General features: G+C 32.0%; 2 protein-coding genes across 3 annotated transcripts; one reads left to right on the forward strand and one right to left on the reverse strand.

The window, feature by feature from the left end:
- The first annotated feature begins 1616 nt into the window (after window positions 1-1616).
- On the forward strand, window positions 1617-5454 carry LOC123907442 (protein PIN-LIKES 3-like). 2 transcript variants are annotated; one of them, XM_045957732.1, is made up of 11 exons: window positions 1629-1787; window positions 1951-2132; window positions 2212-2291; window positions 2395-2519; window positions 2667-2788; window positions 3033-3266; window positions 4189-4281; window positions 4369-4469; window positions 4548-4600; window positions 4833-5018; window positions 5135-5454. In XM_045957732.1, exons 2-11 carry the CDS (start codon window positions 1998-2000, stop codon window positions 5257-5259), a joined length of 1254 nt encoding a protein of 417 aa, XP_045813688.1. In that variant the 5' UTR covers window positions 1629-1787; window positions 1951-1997; the 3' UTR covers window positions 5260-5454. The 2 variants fall into 2 exon arrangements, with proteins under 2 accessions (XP_045813687.1, XP_045813688.1); XM_045957731.1 differs by having other exon boundaries at window positions 1617-2132.
- Window positions 5455-5870: 416 nt separating this feature from the next.
- Window positions 5871-10622, reverse strand: LOC123907444 (diacylglycerol O-acyltransferase 2D-like). The gene is made up of 9 exons (XM_045957733.1): window positions 10340-10622; window positions 10184-10258; window positions 9999-10084; window positions 8520-8626; window positions 8275-8430; window positions 7502-7588; window positions 7168-7265; window positions 6545-6632; window positions 5871-6218 (listed from the first exon to the last, which is right to left on the reverse strand). Exons 1-9 carry the CDS (start codon window positions 10558-10560, stop codon window positions 6117-6119), a joined length of 1020 nt encoding a protein of 339 aa, XP_045813689.1. The 5' UTR covers window positions 10561-10622; the 3' UTR covers window positions 5871-6116.
- Window positions 10623-15458: the final 4836 nt, after the last annotated feature.

Below are 15458 nucleotides of genomic sequence, written 5' to 3' on the forward strand. Positions count from 1 at the left end.
TCATCGATGACGACGGTGAAGATACGACTAAGACTTCAAATGTGGTCTATAAGGAAGTCTTCTGTAATATAACATAATTTTCTTTGTATAAATATTTTTCCAAAATTATTGTTGAACTATCGTTTTATGTTACTCAACTTTTTTCATATACCTTACATTATTGGAATTATCATATCTTATTTTATCATTATATATCTTACAGCTAATCAGATCCGTGCACCGCACGGGTCGATGTTCTAGTTTTTCAATCATATCCAGATCATGTTTCCTTTCCTTATAATCCTTATAGCCCTTTGTGTCTTGTTCGTTCGTTCCTCCCCATAATACTACCTAGTTATTAAAAAAAACAAAAGGTTCCCTTTCACTAATGTTATGTTACATCATTCATATTTCATAGAATCAATTCATTCTCAATAGTCACCAATTCAGATGCCTCTACACAGTTCTAGGCTTCTAGAATGCCTGGCTGGCATTTGACTTACTCCTACCTTGTGGTATTTTGTTTCCATACAATCACATCATCTTGCATTCACTCATTTAACATCAACGTTTTGTTTATGCTTATCAAAACTCTCTACTGATCTAGTATTTAATATAAAACAAATTTTTAGAGTTAAAGTTTGATTTGTATAGCTTAAAAGTAGTAACATATTGTCCAAAAGTCCAAATACTACTAATTTGGCTTGAAGTAACCCAACTTACACATATAATTTCAGCTGTCCTTATTTCATCAAAAAATCAACTTTGAACTTATTTTCCAAGTGGTACTACCTTGTGGGGAAAAAAAATGTTGTTTTGTCGCTTTACCGTATCATGGTTGTTTGTTTCTTCTCAATTATTACATCAACTAATCAACTAACAAATGGGTCTACTAATTAAACACTTATCCTCTAAACAATGAATATGACTAGATAATTAATTAAGAACACTGAATTTATGGGTGGAATCAATCTTTCATTTCTATAAAAACACACATAACTAAATACTCAAAGCATAAATTAGTTTCATGGCCAGTTTAAAGTACTAAAACTTACTGATATTTTTGTAAAAAAAAAAAAGATTTTACTGATATTTAGTGATATATTTAGATATTAAAGGAGTAAATTACCAATTTGATCTTGACCAAAAAATAAATTAAAAAAAAAAAAACAATTTGATATATAACTTTGTAACACAGTCATAAATAGCTTCCTGACTTTGCGAATATCTCAAAAAAAATGTTGACTTTATTAATCTGTCAAGTTAGTCTTGTATTTAGCTACTTACTATTAAATAAATTTCTAAATTTTAATAACTTACCATCAATTTAGTCTCTAACTTTATCCGCTTACTATCAATTTAGTCCTTTTTTTGAACAGACTATCAATTTAGTCCTTAACCTACATTCAGAAGGATTAATTTGAATAAAATTTAACAGAATCAGAAACCTTTTTGAAATATTCATAAAGTCAATAACCTATTTGAGTGTGTTCTACAAAGTCAGAAACCAATTTGATGATTTACTCTATCAAAGTCTTGCTTACGGTAATTTACTAAGAAAAAATTGGGTAGACAAAAATAATGTATCTGATTATTGACTAGATAAATTAGAATTAGACATCAACTTTTGTTGACCCGACTTTTTTTCGAGACCCGAGTAGTATAGCTGTAATATACAACTCACTTGATGCTACACAATAGTCCTATGTTATTTTGTCCCCTCTTTTTTGGCCTCACTTCAAATTCAATCATTAAAATTAAAAGCACACAAATTTGAGGAAGCTGCAATATACAACCTACTTGATAAGGTACATGATATATGGTTCATGCTAAGTATATATGTTCTTTATACTCAACTTCATTTCATTGGACCAAAATAGCATCAATGATAATTATGAAAGAAAGAACTAATATTGTGCTAGTTTTTTATATCTATAACCATAAGATAAAACATTTGTTTTTTGTGTGCAGGATAAATTTATAATCAGCATATAGTTTTGGAAGAAGTTACTGTAAAAATGGGTTTTCTGGAGCTATTTACTGTTGCTTCTTTTCCTGTCATCAAAGTACTAATAGTCACTGCAATTGGCTTATTTCTTGCACTTGATAACATTAATTTGTTGGGAAAAGATGCAAGGAATCAAACTAATCATGTAATAACTCTATAAATTCTTCAACAACATTTTTTTCTTCTGCTTATATATATTGACAACTATAATTCATGTGTGACAGCTTGTACATTATGTGTTTAATCCTGCTCTGATTGGAGGTAGTTTAGCCGAGACGGTCACATTCGAGAATGTTGTTTTATTGTGAGTTGTTATATATATTGTTCAATTTTTTTGTTGCTAATTTTGATTTGAGGATTTGATTTCTTGATTATGGTTTGTAACACTTTTTTATTGTGATTTTTAGGTGGTTCATGCCAGTGAATATATTGATTACATTTTTGTTAGGCTCAGCCTTAGGATGGATCCTTATCATACTGACAAGGCCTCCCAAAAACATTGAAGGTCTCATAGTAGGTGTTTGTTCTGCAGGTAGATCTCTTCTCTTCTCATAGTAGGTGCAATAATTCTACGAAGTTACATTAAAAAGTACTAAAAGATCTTGCTTCATACTCATGTTATGTATTGCTTGATGCATCTGTTGGTTGATCTTATTTTTTAAGGTTTATATATGAACAGGAAATTTAGGAAACTTGCCTATAATCATTATCCCAGCAATATGTAAAGACAAAGGCAGTCCTTTTGGTGACCCTGATGTCTGCTATCAATATGGAATGGCTTATGCTTCACTTTCTATGGCAGTATGTATCTTGCATTTAACATATCTACACAGTCGGTGTAAAAAAAAACTACTTTTTCGATCAAGTGTAATCGTCAGATCATTAAAACTATTTGACTTTAATCATATGGCTTCTAAAGTTACATATTTAATTGGTTGTGATTTTTGAACATGTAATTTTTTTTTACGCTGACAGTGTATCAAAATTAAACGATTGTTTCTTATTTGTTTTATGAACTTGTATTAATTCTTTGGTGAAATTATAGATTGGAGCTATCTTTATATGGACTTATGTGTATAACATAATGAGGATTTCATCAAGTAAAGTTCAGAAAGAAGGTAACAAAAGTAGTGACTCCATTACATTTGAGGCTTCAAGGGATGTATCAGAATCATTCACTGAGGAGGGATCATCAGATACTATAAATGCAGTAAAAGGCAATGTGGATGATTCATACATCCTATTGCTTTCCAAGAATGAGTCTGAGCAGAAAATAAAGGTTGTTACAAACTTCTCTATTATTAGATATTTTATTACTAATCAAATATTGAGATTATAATCTTAGAGTAGTTTTGTTTAGGCTAAATTGCATTTTTGTCCCTCTAACTCTCATAATAGCACTTATAGCCCCCTAACGTTACACCCCCCCACCCCCACCCCCCCCCCCCCACACACAGAATTTGATCAAGTTAACGCACACGTGAAATGTGACTCACATGCCTCTGATTAGCATGTCTTGCCACACGTGGACAGTGACTCATGTGGCAAGACATGTTGATGTGACATGTGAGTCACTGTCCACGTGTGCGTTGACCTGGTCAAAAGCAACGGGGTCAGCCTTTTGCAAAAAGGGGCTAAAGTTAGGGGCCAAAAGTGATATTATTAAAGTTAGGGGCCAAAAATGCTATTGTGAAAGTTAGGGGACCAAAATCGCAATTCGCAAGTTTGTGAAAGTTAGGGAGCTAAAAGTGCAATTTAGCCTTTTGTTTGCAATATATTGTACATTTAGAAAGAAAAAAAAAAGGAAAATGTTATTCAAACACAATTCTCTAACAAAAATACAACAAATATACACTTTTTTTTAATATGCATGTATCAGATTCCGTGTTGTGAGTGGAGAGAGAGAGAATATGTCATATTTTTGTCCCACAAGTTGATGTTGATATAACACACCTCGAAAGAAAAATACTTATATGGTCACAAGTATTTGGTCACTTCATTTAATCACACTCACGTAAAAATACATATCATTTAATTATTTCTAAAATATATATTATTTAATTATTTTATCTTTCTACCTTCATTTAAACATGTATGTGTGACGAAATAGAAAGACTAAATCTTTGTGACCATCCAAGTCTTCCTCTAGAAAAAATTCAACAAGAAAGAAATTTTTCTAATTATTATAAATCTAATTGCAGGGACATATCTTATATAAAATGAAGTATCAATGTGGAATGATTTTCAGCAACCCCAATTTCAGAGGCATATTTTCACCAGCAACTCTTGGAGCGGTATGATACATTGCTCATATGTTATTCATGTAAAATATATATATGAATAACAAATAAAAAATTATGATTAAACTTTTGTTAATGCAGATTGTTGGATTTACAATTGGTGTAGTTCCTAAGTTAAATGGTTTAATGATTGGAAGCAATGCTCCTCTTCATGTGATTGAAGACTCTGCTTCCATGTTGGGGTATGCATCTCAAATTTTCATGTTTTAAGATTTTGGAATTACATATATAAGGTTACATTATCCTATTATTACATGCAGTGATGCTGCTGTTCCAACAATAACCCTTATAATGGGTGCCAACCTTCTTAAAGGTAAAACTACATGTAAATACAATGCTAGTCATAAGTTTATATAGTTTCTTATCTTATAGAGTAAATAGACAAATTAGTTCTCGCATCTGTCAAAATAGTTTTTGCAAATTGGAAAATACATGGACTAACGTGAGATCAACATGCAATGTGATATGTCTTGTCACATCATAACCTCTGACAATAAAAGTTAACTGAGAAACTATTTTGACCGATATGTTTACAATTTGAGCAGGATTGAAGGGAGCAAGCACTCCATTTTGGACAATTATAGGAATCATAGTAGTGAGATATATTTTGCTACCAATTTTTGGTATTCTTATTGTTAAAGGAGCAACACATTTGGGTTTGGTGCAAGTAGATCCTTTATATCAGTTTATACTTCTCCTTCAATATGCACTTCCTCCAGCTATGAGTATAGGTAATAAATAAATAAACTCTTATAATTTTCTTATACTCCTATAGTTTAAATCAAATTTACTAATTATAGCTTTGGTTGCATAATTGTTGAAACTTTATGATAATTTCCTATGTCAGGTACCATAGCCCAATTATTTGGAGCTGGTGAAAGTGAATGTTCTATTATCATGCTGTGGACCTATGCATTGGCGTCAATTGCGGTTACTCTTTGGTCAACCTACTTCATGTTGCTTGTGGCTTGATTATAGTATTCATTCATTATTTATTTATTAATTAGTACTTCATATTTTACATTAAATTCTATATTTCCTTTCAAGTTTCAACTCAACTTATATCTGTATATATGTGTGGCTATGCAACGGAACATTTATCAATTTGTTTAGACTTTAATGGCATACATAGCTATAAAATAGTTTTACACCCAACAATTTAACTTCCATGTCATGTCACACAATTAATTTCATTCAAATTAGAAGGTCTATGCTTAGTATCTACTCAACACATTTTGAGGTCTAAAACAGACTTTAGTGTAAGGATTTATATGCGAGAAATTACCATAAAATTCATGAGTTTTACGACAAAAGAATTTATCATATTCATATATTACGAATAAATTAAAAATTCAATATTGCCTTTAAAAAAAATCAAGAATATGCCACACAATTGCATTAACTAAGAGCAAGTGCAACATATCATTGTTTTTGTAAAGAAATAAAAGGGCCTTGTGAATAGAAAAATGATAGAGAAGGTTTTTTTTTAAAAAAAAAAAATAGTGAATGTATGAGGGTTTGTGTAGCCTTGCCCTTAGACCGACCATGATGATAGCAAGGTCAACAATTACATCAAGATTTTGTTTTTCAAATACTCAATTTCATCAATTTGTTATATTGAAATAATTATTGATAAACATAGCGAAAAATAGCCACCACCTCATTTCACATTATTACTAGGACTATTTAATTACCCTGCAGGTGATGGTCTTTTATAAGTATGCATGCAATATACATAGCAAAATTACATTCACCAACCCCCATCCCTAAAATAGAACTGAAAATACATAAATAACCAATGAAAGACATGAGACGACATTAAAGCCTTATCAAACAATTTTTAACTCGAGGTTTGGATAGCCAGCTTGAGCTTTGTGCCTTTCGAAGAGATCTTGAAGTGCTTCCACAAACTGACTATGTATCTTGGCAATCTAAAAGCAGGTTCAAATAAGCAAGTATTTTGGTCAGCTGAACCATCGACATTTGCATATATCTATGACACAATAACAAGAATTTCCATCTAGAAACAGTTCTATGCTGGGGCATCATATTTACATTTTTTGTAATTAGTTCTTGATTATGAAAGTATATTACATGGTACACAAAGGTAAAAGTAAGACATGGAAGTGTCGTATAGAACTCCTCCAAATTTCCTTAATGAGAAATAAAATTGGGACATTTAAACTTAGGACAGGTTCTAAATTACTGGATCCTTGTGAATCCTATTTAACATAAAAGACTTTAAAACAGTGCATACCTCCACTGTGGTTGGTTCTGGATTTTTCTCGAGCTCAATTGGCTTACCCACCACCACATGCATTGGATGTTTGAATGGTACCGGGGATCTGAAAAAGGAGATGAGATGATCTGTTTAAATTTTCTTTTAAAACTGGAGATGAAAGAACTTCCATGCTAAGTGCTAACTATAGTTTAGACTCTTGTTTGTGCACAACAGTTGGGCTACTCAAATCAATTATTCTGAATGAAAAAGATTCTAAAAGAAAGTGTTTGGCCGTTGGCAGTTACTATTAGTGATAGCTGATTGGAAAAGGCATACATCCCGGAAAAGGCATACATCCCGAACTGCACCAATTGAATCCAACTTTTTCAATCACATTTTTTAACAAATAATTCAAGCGTATTTTCAACAAAAGCTGGCCAATTTTTACTATTTTTCTATATTAAGTGCCAATTCCTTTTGTTGTCATCATTTTGAATGTGGAAAGTAATCTTAAAGATCTTTTACTGTATTAATCCATCCTCTTCAATTCAATCAATTGTACATGTTCAATTTCAAGAAGAATGACAACAGCAGGATGCCAATTGACACTTATAAGAAACACGGCAAGATGCAAATTGACACATAAAAGAAACACGCACCCGAAAATACCCCAAAAACATATAGGAGTGAACTTGATAGCCCTCGAGAAGTTCAGAAAGAACTTTCCACCTGGTTTCCACCACTTATAGACATCTGACTGTAAAGTTACACCAAAAAGGATAGTTATCTTCAACTTATGAGTAATAATATATCGCAGTAAAACAAAAACAAGATAGTAAAGAAAATGATGTTGACATATACGGAAGTGACACACAGGTAGATTTCATAGTAATAGTTGTTACTTTTATGACTCTGACATGTAAAGTCAAAGTAAAGGTGCACCAGTATAAGGGATCTACGTGAATGTAAGAGAACAAGAGAAGAAATAAGTACCTGACCAAAGCAGAAAGCTGGAACCAATGGATGGCCTTTCTCCATTGCTATGCGAACAAAACCTCTTCTTGCCTTAAGGTAAGCAATCTATATAGTAAAGACAGGTTATCCTGTTAACATCTATGAAACTAAATATACAATGACATAACATAACATAACATAGCATAAGGAAGTCATTCATGCAAGACCCATTTTATGGATAGAACTCTTCTTATATATAGAAACAGTATTAAAAAAAAACAGTCCAACCCAGAACCAATGCTTTTAGGACAGTACATGTTTGTTGGATAGACAACACATACTTGTAGGCTGCTATATTTCAAAAATTGTTGTATATTTGGTGTAATATATGTGGTTAGTCACAATTTTATCTCTTATATTATATTCTACAATATTTTACTTATCATACAGCAGACTCAACTCGAACTGTGATTTGTATGCCAACATGCAAGAATTACAAAAAAAGTAGGGTGAATGATTTCTGGTTATTGATCTTGAAACTCCAACTAAACAAATGAAATAAAAGAACAGAATTCTCTTTCCTCCCATCTAAATTAAAATTAGATATGAGATATATTAAGAAAAAAACTATATATATATAAATTGAAATTGAAATTCAAAACATATTATTGAACTTTGCGTCAACAATCCTATTTCCGGAGGAAAATGAAAACATTCATTATTATCAGAGGAAAAAAAGTATCAAACGACTGGTCAAAAAGGGAGAAAAATCACATGAGCATCGAGTAAGATGAGGGCAAAAAGCAATGCACCTCAGTACCACGCTGCATGAGAAACGTCTCATGAACACCACCAGGTATTAAAATGCAACTATAGCCATCAGCTAATAGGGAGATAAAATTTTTCCTTGTTGCTGGTGAAAGACCCAACCATGTCCATATGTGTCTTAAAAATGGTGTGTAGAACACCTATAATTCAAATGTGAAAAGAAAACTTATAATGGAATCCTCAGTAACTATTATAAATCATTAGTGCCTCAAGTAAAAGTTTGTTTTACCGCACTGCTAGCAAGAACTTTAACTTTTGGAATAGGCATGAAACCTGTGTTGTCAGCTAGTGCAATAACGCCAATTGGCAAAACTGAATGTGGTTCATAACCAAAAACTGCATATTTGTTCCACTGTTGTTACTATCAACAATGAGCAACTAACAAGAAGATACACCAAAAAAGTATAACCAATGACTTATTAGAAAATATAGGTCAAATTCTGAAGACAAAATTGAGTTTGAAACCCCCTTTCAACAGAAAAATACCACGATAACTGGGAAAACTAGAGAAACAGTAACAGTTACTTTGACTTTCTAAAAATCCAATTGTAGAAAACAAGGAATTACATGAATCAAACAGTGGGGAAATATAAAGCTTATCGTAAATTTTACTAGTTACATAATAAGGAAATATAAAGCTTAGTTAAAGCTTGTAAATCACGTTTCTGATATAAGATTAAGAACAAAGTCAATTCAACACAACAAACTAACAGTCATATTTGGGGTTTTCATTTAAAGTAGTTATTAGAGTGGTTATGCAAAAAGGCTAATCCTGATTATTAAAATACAGAAATGAAAAGATAGTCAATGTTGTCAACAACAAGCACCAATCTATTTAATGTAGAAATCAAAATTTAATGGTCAGCCTTAATTTGGTACTATACATCAACATAAAAGGAATCCAATTGAGCAATTAAAACAACTACCAGAGTAGAAATTTCAAGAATTTCAACTGATCTTCATTATTGGTTATAACTTATTAGTGCTAGAAACAAAAACAAAAACAAAAAAATCCATACAGACAACATCCTAAGCTGAGGCACCTCTGGAAAACTAATGGATTAAATTAAACACCCAAAAAATGAGTACATTAAGAAGAAAAAACATCTCTCTGTGGCTTCATATCATGGAGAAGCAGAAGACAAAAGCGGAAGTAGTAGTACACTAAAACTGAAAGCTCCGAAGAAATATTGTAATTACTACATCAAGCATTACAGATCAGACTAAATTATCGAGCTAAGCTTCATCTCTGCTTTGAATTTCAGTCAATAATCAAACTTTCCACATTCGTCACCAAGCTCCCATTCCATAAAATGATTATCCAAATCTACATTTATCTACCCTCCCACATTCCTATGTTAATTTTCTTCCTAAAGCAAAGCCTATCAACATAAAAACAACTACAGCCATTAAATAAAAAAATAGGAAACAAGGTTCTCAATTTTCTTTCTTTTCCAATTTTATTTTTTGGGGGTGTGTAGACAATGTGGCAAGTACCATTGAAACTCACACACTGCGAGATCTCATGTTCGAACCTAAGTAAAGGCATCCAACCTAGCAATATCGGCATTGCCAGTTGAGCTAGGACTTACGGACTCTTACTTTTACCAATTTATCTTATTATCATTTCAAGAAACAACATAATTCATGTAAAAAGAACACCAGAAACATCTCAATTGTCATGTTTTATTGGGTACATAGTACAAACCATAAGCACGATTAGGATCAAAGGCTTCTATATCCTCTACATGAAGCGTGATGGGAAAGTAACTACAAGCATACTTGCATATGTACCTGAAAATGAAATATCCCAAAACAATAAAAATTACATTTTTAACCAAAAAAAAAACTCAAATTTCACGTCATAAATTAACAACGAAAGCGAAACTCTACCTAGACAATCTTCTTCCAAATTTACTCTTAGCTTCCAATGGAAGCACCATGCATAAAAACAGAAACCCTAAAACCCTGTTTCACACAAATTACAAAAAATCAACAAAATTATTATGAATCAAAAAATGGTGGAATTGAGAGGGATAGAGAACGAACACGAGAAATTTGGAGAAAGGAAAGAAGAATAAAGCGAAGAGGATTAATGCGATGTTGAAGTGAATGGATCCAAGCCATAATGATAATGCTAGAATTGAACTGAATGTGTTTGAAGAATCGGTGAATTGTTCTCTTCCGTTGAAGATTTTCTCCATCGGCATTCTCCGATTTGCTACTGCTACTGAGAGTGCGACGGAAACGGTGTCGTGTTGAAGAAACATGCGAATGACAAGTAGGGGTAAAAGCGTCAGTTAATAGAAGAAAAGTGAGTTACGACACGTGACGTGAGTATTGAATTGAATATTGATAATGATTGTGTGCGCTGGGGACGAGTACGTTCTGTTCTTTATTCCAGCTGTATGAGTATGACATGTGGCTGTGAGGCTGTCTGTGATAAGTTTTTTTTTTTTTTTAAAGGTAAATTGAATATTTTTAGGCATGGCAATGGGGCGGGGCGGGGACGAGTTTTGCCCTCCCCAAACCCAAACCCATAAAGTTTGGATTTCCCCAAACTCATCCCAAATTCAAGCGGGGATAAAAATGATAATCTCAAACTCATACCCAACACGGATCGGGTATTCCCATTACGCCTCTTTCTACAATATTATTAAAAAAAAAATGTTAAATGTCCAAAATTATTTTCTCACAACAATATTTTTTTAAATAAAGAAAAAAAAATAGAGAAAATGGTTTGTATAATATTCAAATTAAAATAAAAAATAAATATATGAACGTAATAGAGATTGTTTAAGCGTTTCTAATTTAAAAGAGGTGAAATCTAATTTTTAGTATAAGCGGGGCGGGTTCGGGGTGGGTATCAATGTACCCATTACCTGCCCCAAACCCATCTTTTGAAATCGGGGAAAACTCAAACCCGAACCTAAACCCAGTCAACTCGGGTTTTCCCCGTCAAAGCGGGTATGGTTTGGGTGGGTACCTGCAGGTATAGGTTTTATTGCCATGTCTAAATATTTTCTCATTCAACCGAAGAACTTTGTAAGATTCAAATGAGTGACATAATCTTCAACAAGTATAAAACAAAAGTTTATAGTTATTAATAAATTTTGTCTTATACGATGTTTGATTAATTGTCCTCACTTATAAAGACTCATTCATGTTATCTCGTAACTGATTTGAGATTTCTTAACGTGTAATTTCACTAACAATGAGAAAAATTTGTCATGCGATTCAATAAGAAAAAAGAATTTTCAATTTTTATATTACGGTATCTCTTAGCTTTCAGTTTGTCCAATTCCACTAACAATTTTAAAATCAAACAAACCACAACTAAAATTATCTTGTTAAATCCTTTTTTATTTTTGGCACATCAAACACACTATAAATTTTGTAACGTTACTGAATGATCAAAACATAAAATGAACCCAAAACTTAATGAGTGGATGGGCAAATATCTCCCTTAAATTACAAAAATTGTCAAATACATCAGGGAATTTTCAAAATATCAAATACTTTCCTGAAATTGTGTTATGTCTGTCAAATTGCACTTATCTCTGTTTATTCCGTTAATGGTGATGACGTAAACGTTGACTACATATGTGACACATGACAAACTGAATCCATGTCACAAAGGGGTAATTAACTGAAATTTGCATAGATAAAAAGTGAGAGAGGGGGGGATGTGTGTGTGTGTGTGTGTGAAGCGGGTGGGGGTGGAGGTAGAGGGAGGGAGCGTAAAAGTGAGACATAAAGAGGGGTAAAAATGGGAAACGAAGAGAGTTAGTGTCCGTTTGGTTGTGAAGAGAAAGTGAGAAAAGAGAAATAGGTGAGACAAATGAAATTTTTTTTGAAATTTTTTCCTCATAATGGTTAATATTGAATTTTTTTTATGAAAAGATGTTAAAAAAATAGTGTAAGGCTTATAAACAATGAAATTGTGTTTTTTATTGTGATATTATTATCTATTAGATACAATAATCGACTCATAATTTTTTAATTCAGATAAATAATTACTCCCTCCGGTCCTTTTTATAAGGAACACTTTGAAAAAATCACACAGACCAATGAAGCACATTTAACATAGTTATTTTCATTTAATACAGTTAGAGCAGCAACATCGCGGGTGGCTTTACAAACTTTTGCCAACATGTTACAACCTTTGTCAGAGGGGTTGAGATATTTGAAAGGCTTAGAGTGGTAATAGGATACCACCACTTCCAGGAATGGACACGGTGCTTTGTGTTCCTTTTCTTTTTCAAAGCCAAATTAAATATTCAAAATAAAATTGTAGCATCACATTTAATATTTATTACCGTTAGAAAAATAACCGTTGCACTTCATAGTCAAATTTTTTTACAAGTTTTTCTACTTAGTTATAAAATGTAGTTTGGGTATAAATAAGTGATTAACCATTTCAATCTATCACAATTTTTCATCTACATTTAGTCTAAATTTGAATCATATATTTTAACTTTTTTAAAAAAATTTCTTCCACACATTTCATTTGCCAATGAACCCCAACCACCACAATCCATGGTCCAATTTCATGCAAAATGGTGGCTTTCGTATAAGTTATGTGTCATGTACTATGTTATTTAATATATTTTCAATTTTTTTCAAATATTTTATTTTATATATTTGTTTTTTTAATGCATTATGATATAATTGATTTAATTTGTTTCAATTATACATTTTATATATTAATATAAAATATAAATTAGGATTATATTGAGAATGTTGTGGGGTCCATGTTAGAGTGTTTAATGAGTGGTATGGATATTTAGAAAATATGGTTGAGTAGTTTAAATAGGTGGAAAGTATAAAATAATATAGTATATTATGTGGGGCCCATTTATACCACCAACATGGGTGGTATGGATGTGGGTGCTCTTATAAATTTAAATTTATTCCATGTATACCCTTATTTAATTACTCTTTATTCAACTAACTTACTTATTTTTAAATTCTCTCTCATAATAAATAAGGGCATAAGTGAAATTGAACATTTAAAACATTTGAAAATTGGTCAAAGTTTCTTATAAAAAGGACCAAATTTTTTGCCCTAAGTGTTCCTTATAAAAAGGACCGGAAGAAGTATTCATTTAGGTTTTTTCTAGGTTACCTTCATAAAGAGGTGTGCAAACAGCACACCATGATGTGACACCAATAAAAATAAGACATGTGTACTCCATTATCTATCTCATATTTATAATTATATTTTACATTTTTACTGTGTAAGTTTAATTATTTGCATATTCATCCCTACTCTCAATTAATGGATTCAGTCCTCATTAAGTTAATACTAATAACTTACAAATTAAAAACTTAAAATTAAGTAGTACTATATATTTTAATTTTAGTAATAATAAAAATGAAATTAAATAAAAAAAACAAGAGAAGAAGGAAAGACGCAGTCCAAAAAATCTTAAGCAAACTCGGATGAATTTGGATGAAAACACGGAAACGTAGATGAACTTTGTGACAAACAATTTTTAATGTCAATGAAATTTAACAACCATTAGTATGTCATGTTCTTTCAGATCCATTGCTTTTGTGAGTTTGTCAATCTAAGATTTTAATCTCAAGATTGGTTGTTCTTCCAGAGCCATTGCTTCCAGAAATTTTTATTAAACTCAGATTTCAAAATCTTATAAAAAAAAAAAAAAAGAGAGAGCAGAAGGAGGAAGGAAACATAGTGGATTGCTTTTGTCATGTGAATTACGCGATACTGTGAAATGACGGCGGCAAAACGACGACGAGACAGCGAGAACGTCGCCGCCGTATCGGACAGAGAGGGGTGGAGAAGAGAACGATATTCGATTAGAAAGCGATAATGCCACCGTTGTGTCCGACAGAGTGGTGCGGCGGCATGGAAGAGGGAGAGGCAGCAATGGTGAAGATGGAAGAGAGAGACAAGGAAGAGGGAGAGTTCGTGTTTCTTTTTTCTTTTGTTTAAAACATTCATTTTGTTTTATTTTATCAATACCACCCAAATGCTTGCAGATGAGTTGGATGCCGATTTTGAAATAGAAATCTATGGAGAGAATGAAAAAGAAAATTCCCAAAATATTGTTTCTTGAAGCAACAGAAGCAAAAGTGTTGTGGTCAAGCTTCTTTTGATAGGGATGGCAATGGGTAGGGTATGGGTAGGGTACTATAGTACCCATCCCCATACCCGCAGATTGAAAAAATACCCGTACCCATCCCCATACCCGCGTGGGTAACAACTTTTGTCCCTGTCCCCATACCCTATGGGTACCTAGGTACTCATACCCGTACCCATTACCCGCATTTTTACTAAAAATAAATTGATCAATTATAAAATATCATATAATTTTAATAGAATTAAAAAAATTTCAAAGATTTTAATATTGACTAATAAAAATTATAAACAAAATTATTACTAACCTTATATTAAAGTTCATATTTATGTTAAATATTCACATTATTTTTATATTATGTTATAAATAAATATTTTTATTAAAAATATGTAATAGTTTAGTAGAGTTGTATTGTTTTAAATTGATTTATATATATTATAATATAATAATATAAATAAAATAAATAAATATATATTATGCGGGTATGGGGCGGGGTGGGTACTAAGGTACCCGTACCCGCACCCATACCCGTTCATTTTTGCGGGTAATTACCCATACCCGTGCCCGTACCCAAAATGCGGGTTTTTACCCTACCCGTTGTGGGTAATTTTTGCGGGTACCCTCTGGGTATGGGTCAAATTGTCATCCCTATCTTTTGATCATATATGTATTTTCCAGCGAAGGAACCTGCAATTTATTCCCTTGTTATTTTTGACAGGATAGAACTTTTCTTCTATAAATGATGTAGAGGATAAACTAAGTATTTTATATCCATTTTTGGCAATGGTTGATAATAATAATAATAAACTGATTGTGACGATAAAGTTGTTGAGTATGGTGAATCCAGATCTGAAGTTTCCACGTTTATGAGGTTGAGGACAATGATGATGAAGAAGATAAGATTGGAAATGATGATGATAAATTGGATGAAGATGAACTCAGATCTAGTGGATAAAGTTTAATTATGTTTTTCCTTTTTCAATTTTGTGTATAAAATAATTAAAATCCAAATATTTTTTTGGCAAAAATTAAAATCCAAATAAATAGTTAAACTCGGAAGA

The sequence above is a fragment of the Trifolium pratense genome, linkage group LG2 (assembly GCF_020283565.1).
Source record: "Trifolium pratense cultivar HEN17-A07 linkage group LG2, ARS_RC_1.1, whole genome shotgun sequence".
Lineage (NCBI taxonomy): Eukaryota > Viridiplantae > Streptophyta > Magnoliopsida > Fabales > Fabaceae > Trifolium > Trifolium pratense.

What these genes read in the sequence shown, in the direction of transcription:
- LOC123907444 (XM_045957733.1), bottom strand. Translation starts at nt 10,560, where the DNA reads ATGTTTCTTCAACACGACACCGTTTCCGTCGCACTCTCAGTAGCAGTA. An exon ending in TGATCCTAATCGTGCTTATG is followed by an intron (nt 8,627 to 9,998) that starts GTTTGTACTATG and finishes ACAAATATGCAG; the next exon opens with TTTTTGGTTATGAACCACAT. An exon ending in AAGTTCTTGCTAGCAGTGCG is followed by an intron (nt 8,431 to 8,519) that starts GTAAAACAAACT and finishes TTTGAATTATAG; the next exon opens with GTGTTCTACACACCATTTTT.
- LOC123907442 (XM_045957731.1), top strand. Translation starts at nt 1,998, where the DNA reads ATGGGTTTTCTGGAGCTATTTACTGTTGCTTCTTTTCCTGTCATCAAA. An exon ending in CAAGGAATCAAACTAATCAT is followed by an intron (nt 2,133 to 2,211) that starts GTAATAACTCTA and finishes CATGTGTGACAG; the next exon opens with CTTGTACATTATGTGTTTAA. An exon ending in GGGTGCCAACCTTCTTAAAG is followed by an intron (nt 4,601 to 4,832) that starts GTAAAACTACAT and finishes CAATTTGAGCAG; the next exon opens with GATTGAAGGGAGCAAGCACT.